At 36.3% G+C, this 8,243-nt stretch overlaps 1 protein-coding gene across 1 annotated transcript; it reads right to left on the reverse strand.

Moving 5' to 3' along the window:
• Positions 1-1,154: 1,154 nt before the first annotated feature.
• Positions 1,155-5,620, reverse strand: LOC131017500 (disease resistance protein RPH8A-like). Its single transcript, XM_057946255.1, has 2 exons — positions 4,682-5,620; positions 1,155-3,050 (listed from the first exon to the last, which is right to left on the reverse strand). Exons 1-2 carry the CDS (start codon positions 5,586-5,588, stop codon positions 1,267-1,269), a joined length of 2,691 nt encoding a protein of 896 aa, XP_057802238.1. The 5' UTR covers positions 5,589-5,620; the 3' UTR covers positions 1,155-1,266.
• Between the last annotated feature and the right edge of the window lie 2,623 nt (positions 5,621-8,243).

An 8,243-nucleotide genomic window follows, 5' to 3' on the forward strand; every position in this document is an offset into this window, starting at 1 on the left:
AATTATGAATTTACTATTTTACTCTATAAGGCAAACCCCAAATTAAATATTATGATTTTTTTTCATAGCCAAATCAAATTCCCTACTTTTTAATAGTCTCCAACCACATACAATCACAACTCACAACATAAACTCTTCTACATTCTTTACATAACTAAATTGAATTTCAAATTTTACTATAGCCCGGAACCACAGAATTCAACAACAAAAGTCTTTGAGATACAACTAATTTATCAAAAAAAAAAATCTTTGAAATACCTTCATAAAAAAACAAAATAGATTTACAAATGATGATGTGCTGCCGACAAAGATGAATCTAAAGTTTTAATGGTATGTACAAGTTTCGTGATTCGTTGACAAAGGTTCGATTTTTTTGGCATTTCGTATATTTTAGGTATTTTTTTTATTAAAAGACAAGTATAATAGTGTTAGAAATGGATATTGAGCCCATTCCTCCCTTAAAATGCCTCGATTTGTTTGGCATTTCGTATATTTTAAATATTTTTTTTATTAAAAGACAAGTATAATAGTGTTAGAAATGGATATTGGGCTCATTGCTCCCTTAAAAGGCCTTATAAGGGAGAGGGGTTGTCTCACCATATAAAGTGGCTCATGCCACTATCTCTAATCCAATGTGGGACACTTCAATACATCCCCCGCACGCGCAGCGTAGACTATCCCAAACGTCATATATTGACAAAGATATTGGAGGGGCCCATCATTGGATTGGGTTGGCTCTGATACCATGTTAGAAATGGATATTGGGCTCATTCCGCCCTTAAAAGGCCTTATAACGGAGAGGGTTGCCTCACCATATAAAGTGGCTCATGCCACTATCTTCAATCCAATGTGGGACACTTCAATACACCCCCCGCACGAGCAGCGTGGACTATCCGAAACGTCATCTGTTGACAACGATATTGGGAGGGCCCATCATTGGATTGGGTTGGCTCTGATACCATGTTAGAAATGGATATTGAGCTCATTCCTCCCTTAAAAGGCCTTATAAGGGAGAGGGTTATCTCACCATATAAAGTGGCTCATGCCACTATCTCCAATCCAATGTGGGACACTTCAATAAATAGTAATAATAACAAACAACATTTTCATAAATTATATAGTTTGAACGAGAGAGCATGCATAACATGAAATAATAGAGACAAAGTTAAGTACATTCCAAGTCCGATGAAATTAAAGTCAGGGTCTCAAATGAGGCATACATACCACTTTAAAGGTGCAATAAACATGACAAAACTAACCACCATCTTATGCAACTGATATGATGATGTGTTTGGGCAGATTCTCAGTCTTCAAATATGGGCAATCTATGATTTGGAGTTGTTTGAGACACGGCATTCCACCTGCTTCGATATCGATCCGTGTCAGAAAACCCTGCCTTCGGAGGGAGAGGGATTTGAGGCAAGGGAACCCATCATGCAATACTTTCATCCTGCAACCAATGTAAGGTTTTATCGGATTCGACAACGTGAGGTACTGTAGCTTAGGCAGCTTCCCCAACTCTTCCATCGGATCATCATCTAGGTTGGCCAACACAAGGTGAGAAAGATTTGGAGGGAACACACTCGCAGCTGGACATGTGAGCATCCCACCATCCAATATTAGTCTAGTGAGACTGTCGAGATTGGGAATAATTTTTTTTACTGATAACGAATGATCGATTGTTAGGTGTAGTTCCACAAGATTCGTCATCTTCTCTAGCGACGCTTTCCCCGCGCTGAAATTGCAATTTTCTTTGATTTCGTTTATATATATGCCCAATTCACGAACTTGACAACTAGCCATTAGTGTTGAACTGATTTCCAGCCAATCCTTAAGCCTGATTCGTTTCAAAGTCTCGATATTTTTCCAATTGTCTATGCTCATCGGTTTGCCATCGACAAGATAGGCGTGAAAGTGACGCAGTCTTTCCAGTTTCAGGGCCTCATCTGGGAACAGCACAACCTCCGTCTCCACGTCAAGAACCTCGAGCTTTTTAAGGTGATCGAACCAGCTCGGGAGTGTGAGTACGAAATAACCAAACAAACTCTGATCTCTACGTATTCTCAAGCACTTCAATCCGACCAAGAAGCGAAGAGATTCGGGCAATGTTGGGAACCCAAAGCCATCGAGGTCGAGTATCTTAAGGAGTTGAAAGCTCTTCCAGTAATTAGATGGAGTCCTCACATCGATCCCTTCGCGGCTGACATTAAGGATGAAAAGGGAGCGAATATGCTTATTCTGATCCGATGAGAAAATCTCAAGATTTTTGTCATCGACAACACGATGACGAGTTCTGCACGACGATCCAGATGAAACCCCATCCTCCCCCTTCACAATCTTCACACCCATTTCGCCCCCTGCTTTGCTTAAGCATACCTCGCGAAGAAGATCATGGAGGCGACAATGATTTACTCGATCATCGTTGATGAAACCAGCATTATTCTGAACCATGCTCCGATTGATCAGCTCATTTAAGAAGCCTCTTCCTATCTCATCAATTGTCGCTTTCCCTTCCTGTTCGATATTCTGAACCATGCTCCTATTGATCAGCTCATTTAAGTAGCCTCTTCCTATCTCATCAATTGTCGCTTTCCCTTCCTGTTTGATCAAGCTCATTCCAGCCCATATATCTATCACTCTTTTTGCAGGGATAATGGAGTCTTCCTTGAAAAAAGCTAAGCACAAGAAGCATGACTTCAATTGTGGAGTCAGATTCTGATAGCTCAACTCCAAAATTCTCGGAACGTTGCTTTCGGGTTTATCCAAGTAAGAGTTTATTTGGTTGAGAACTTGTTGCCATCCACTCTTGGTTTGTGTTTCCACGAGTAAGCCTCCTACCACGCTGATAGCTAATGGTAGACCATCGCATTTTTCCAAGATTTGTTCCCCTACACTCCTTAATTCTTCAGCACATTTGCCATCAATGAATGCCTTCTTCAACAACAATTCCCAGCTTTGCTCGGGAGTTAGAAGCTCCATCTTATGCACATATTGATCATCCTTCGCAGTAATCTTGTTGCGAGTTGTAATCAATAATCTGCTTGTTTTATCTGTCAGAGTAAGAACATATTCAAAAAACCATGTTTCTGTTGTAACTCTGCTAAACTGTAACGACATATATATGTTCAGTCGCTGGATTTTTAGCGACGAGCATTTTCCAAATGGATTACGTCCGTTTCCGATAGGTTGTTAAAATTGTTTAACTACGGAATTAATTTTTTTAACTAGGGAAGTTCCCGTCGCTATTTACCTAAAATTTTGTAGTGACATAGCTATTCAATCTTTTATTACACTAGTAGAGCAAGCGTGCATTGCACTCAATTCAATTAATTTATATAAATTATTATAACTGAATAATTATCATAATGGGATGTCCCATTAAAAATGTCTCACTTTGCATAATGGGATGTCCCATTAAAAATGCCTTATTCCTTTTGGTAATATACTCTCTCTCTATACTTAATATTTTTGAATAATTTTCACAAACCCACTTTATCTACTAACTGCACATTTCTTTATCTCCGTGTCCAAAAGTAATGAGACATTTGTAATGAGTCGGAGGGAATATTAAGTTGTGAAAATTATAATAGGGATTTATTATAAAACAAAATTTTGCACTGACGTTAATAGTTGAAAAAAAATTAAAGTTATTTGCTATAGTGAAAGTTGAAAATAATTTTAAACTAGATTCATTTATTTTTCTAGATCAAAATAGATATTGGTGTATTTATTTTAAATAAGTTACTCCCTCCGCCCTTAAAAGTTGTGACTTTATTACCATATCGGGACGCCTCTGAAAATTGACCTTTCCTTATTTGAAAATAGCCCCACAAACTTTCCCTTTCACTATTTACAAAAAGCATTGGAACTCAATCTATGCTAATAGAAAAAGAGCCTAAGGCATCCTAAGGCACAACTTGTGGATTGCCTATTTTACCCCTATTACATAGTATTTTATTTTAAGGTTATTTTACATATTATATATTTATAAGAATATATTAATTCATTAGATATTACACTTAATCTATGTGATATATATCTATAGCTGTTGATAAGGCTTATAGATAAATATATCCATTCAATAAATTATCTAATTAAAGTAATGAATTAATAAATTTTCTAAAATAATAGATTATCAAATAAAATAATATTAATTACACGTACAACGTACGTTCTTTCTGCTAGTCTTCACTAAAAAACAACTACCACACTTTTTCTTAAAACCAATGTCCTCCCTGTGTCACAATTTTTAGGGACAGAGGGAGTATTTGTCCGGATGGAGTATTTGTCTGTGTGTTTATTTTATTAAGTGTTATACAATAGAAACATGAGCAAAGAAGTAAAGGTAAGAATAGCTGAAAAGGAATTAAAGCTATTTGTGCTATAAATGGAAGTGACAAATTTTTAGTGAACGGACAGAAAAGAAAATTGTGGCAAAATTTTTGTGGACGGATAAAGTAGTTTTTAATTATTTTTCTTCAATTTTATATATTAGCATAATTTTAAGATAATTAACAAAGAGTAACTCATTCAATTAGGTTTATAATTATTTTTATTATTATATTTTAATTAATAATGGGTTATTTTTTTATATAATAAATTAACAGTTGTAAAATAGTGAAATTAAAAGTGAGATACAATAAATTATGGGACAATAAATTCGAAGAGCTAGCATACATACCTTGTTCAATGGGGAAAGCACTCTTCAAATTTTGCCAATGTTGCTGCTCCCACACATCGTCCAAAACTATCAAGTAATTTTTGCCCTGCAGCTGCTGGTGAAGCATTTTCTGAAGCTTTCGTATAAGGTATGTCTCGTCTTTGGTCGTCTCCTCCAATTCACGCAGCTTGTTCCCATCTGAACCGGGCAGTTCCAAGATTAGCTGCTTGATCGTCTCTTGCGGAGTAAATTCACTTGAAACTACAACCCAGCCACGGCACTCGAATCGACCGGCAACGACGTCGGGGTGGTTGTATATCTCCCGGGCAAGTGTCGATTTCCCAATTCCCCCCATGCCTTGTATAACCGCAACCGAAAGCCCTTTCTTCTCATCCATAATCGATTCTCGCAGCAGCTTCTTCACATCATCTTCCATACCCACCAGGTGTTCGTCTTTTTCCCAGTGAGCCAGCTGCCGCCGCAGTTCAACTTGAGACCTCCGCGTAGAATCCGCCGCCTCTTCGAGACTCTTAATCCCGTACCTCTCGCGGCTTTTGTCAATGGCGTCGAGCCTAGCACGGATTGATTCAATCTCATCCCCGATTTTGTCGAGCTGGTACATACGCTTAGCGAACCTAGTGCATCGTTTGAGAAGCCCCTTGCTCTTCGAGTTCTCGACGTTGAGAAGGAAGATCTCGATGGTATCTTCAGCATCTTGAGCCACCTCTCTGATCTCCGATATCCAATTACGCACGCTCTCGTCTTCAAATTGCTTTTTGTTGGCGTCTTTGAGAAAGGATTGCATCCTCTTCAGCTCGTCTTTCAGCAACTCCACATTTCTCTTGACGCCTCGCAGGAATTTCACCTTCTGGATGAGCAGATTGCCCAGCAGTTCCACAGCAGATGAAATCGCCGCCTCCGCTGCCATGTTGATCGCTCTCTCGAGTTTTGTTTCTCTCCTGAATTTCTTCTCATTGCTTTAGTGGATTAAGTAAAAGATCATGTTGGATTGGATAGTGCCACTCCCTCTCCAATTATTATATGGCATTTGGTTTGACGGATGAGATAGATAAGATTGATAGGATTAGAGGATAGTGCCACTCCCTCTCCAATTATTATCCGATTGAATTATTAGAGTGCGGACCGAGTTAATCGTCACATGCTGAATCATGCAAACCAAACACTAAATTAATTAAAATTATTTTATCAATCATGCATTTATCAAACCATAAGATATGATTGATAAAATAATTCAATTTAATCAATATTTGACTCGCACGATTCAGTCTATGATAGATAACTCGATCTACATTCTAATCATCTAATTGGATGACATTGGTATTATGGTACATTTTAGTCATAATTCTTAAACTGATCTTAAATCATAATCAATCAATCCAAGCAGTGCACAAAACTAAATAATTCATATAATTCAATCTTACTATATAAATATATATATATATATTCTTTGTTATCTATTTCATCCATCGAATCAAACGCCAAGGCCAATTGTATTTTCAACTCATGATGCTCGAATTGTTCTAGCATATTAAAATGCGCGTGGCAGACTGTGTTTGATGTGAAAAATCAACATTTTCAATTTTCTAAATATTTTACACATGTATTTTGACATCAAATTATGTTGGATTAGATAACCTGAATAATATTGGATTCCACTTTTTCTTTTTTCTCTTTTATAAAACTTACAAGATAAGACGTGCATCTTTGTGGATGTGAGTGTAGAGTAATCCACATGGTGCCGCAGTGTAGGTGTAGGTCCTACAAAAGTGGTCACAAATTTTCAAAATTTTCTTGAATTATAAAATGAGATATAGATCGAGAACTGTTACTTTTCATTTAGGGTTGTTTACCCTTGAGGGTTAGCTTTGATGAATAAAAATAATAAAAGCTAATCGCTTGTTTACTTTCATTTGATGAATTGCAACTTTGAGATATCCCAAGGTCCTTGATTATTTCTATATATCATTCAAAGTAATTTTGCTTGAACAATTCGAGCATTTTTATCAATCAAGGCTAGCTTGAATGATAGAAATAATTAAGGGTCTTGAGCAGGGGCAGAGCCAGACTTTCGACCCAGGGGGGTCCAAATTTTTTTTTTCAACAAAAATAATAATTAAATATTTTTTTTAAAAAAATAAATAATAATAATTAATATAATTATAATGTTATTTAAATTATATAACAAGTTAAAAAAAATAAACATAATTATTTTTTTAAAAAAAGTCCAATGTAACAATTAGCAAGCATATTAATAACCAAGCACAATTTATATTGTAAAGTCAATACCCAAAATCATCATTTGCAAGCTCTACAAAAGCGGGGCAGAAAACTAGAAAAGTCTCAAATTATAGCATATGTTTTCTTTAGAAAATACACACCTTACCATTTAGCAACATTACCTTTGTTCTGTCACAACATACATAATACATCATACCAGAAATATTGTCTGTAAATGCATTTGAATTATTATTATAGCAGATGAGATAACCACCACATTAGTCGTCTAGCATCACTAAACTAGTACGATAATTTATTGTTTTATTTTTTGGAAGGTCACTGGAATAAATTTATGTGAACATGAACTTCCTCCACACCCCCTTAAATAAATTTATGTGAGCATTGAGCTATTATTGACCAAGAATAGGAAACACAACATTTACTTGCGGAGCAACGAAAGGCAAATGAACTGAGGGAGACGAATGGAGGCAGCTCAGCGGTAGACGAACGGTAGAGTCAAACTGGGATATGGCGATTGCGAGTGAGAACGAACGGAGAGCAGCGAAAAAATAGATGATGTGCAGCGAAGTTAAGGATTGAAATTCGCAGAAGTTAGGGATTGGAATTCCAATTAGAAAAATTAGATAAAATTAATATTTTTTTTATTTTTTTAAATATATTTGTAAAATTACTAAAATACCCCTAGGATTTTTGGAAATTCCAGGGGGGTCCAGGTGACCCCACTGCCCCCCCCCCCCCCCGGCTCCGCCCCTAGTATTGAGATATCATAAAGTTGCAATCCATAAAAGTAAAAGAAATTAACCTTACTGTTTTTTTCAATCAAGGTTAATCCTTCAAAGTAAACGCTCATTAATTGATAAATATGTACTTTTTTACATTTTGGGGGTGTTTACTTTGCATGATTGATTATATGTATATGATTGAGTATTCTTATCCTCGAGAGTATGATATCTCTAATCCCATCATTTACATGTGATAATAATCAAGCAAAAAACTAAGTTGAATGATAGAAATAATCAAGGGTCTTGCATATCCCAAAGTTGCGCAATCTATCAAAGTAAATCTCCCTGCCCTCTTACCCTTTTGTTTTGAGAAAGTTTAGGTTTGCTTTATATAATAAAGGATTAGTCTTATTATTTTTATCAATCAAGGCTAATCCACCGAAGTAAACGCTATTAAAGAATGAGACATGACAAGGTGTAGAGTATATATGCCAAATTAAGAAACCACTGTTTTGTGGAGAGGGACCTGACTGCAATTATTTAAGCCAGTGGCCGACAAAGTTAAAGTGGAGACCACTTTAAATCAACGTCAAAATGAAGAC

Source organism: Salvia miltiorrhiza, chromosome 3 (assembly GCF_028751815.1).
Source record: "Salvia miltiorrhiza cultivar Shanhuang (shh) chromosome 3, IMPLAD_Smil_shh, whole genome shotgun sequence".
Taxonomy (NCBI): domain Eukaryota; kingdom Viridiplantae; phylum Streptophyta; class Magnoliopsida; order Lamiales; family Lamiaceae; genus Salvia; species Salvia miltiorrhiza.

What these genes read in the sequence shown, in the direction of transcription:
- LOC131017500 (XM_057946255.1), bottom strand. Translation starts at nt 5,588, where the DNA reads ATGGCAGCGGAGGCGGCGATTTCATCTGCTGTGGAACTGCTGGGCAAT. An exon ending in TGCTTTCCCCATTGAACAAG is followed by an intron (nt 3,051 to 4,681) that starts GTATGTATGCTA and finishes TTACTCTGACAG; the next exon opens with ATAAAACAAGCAGATTATTG.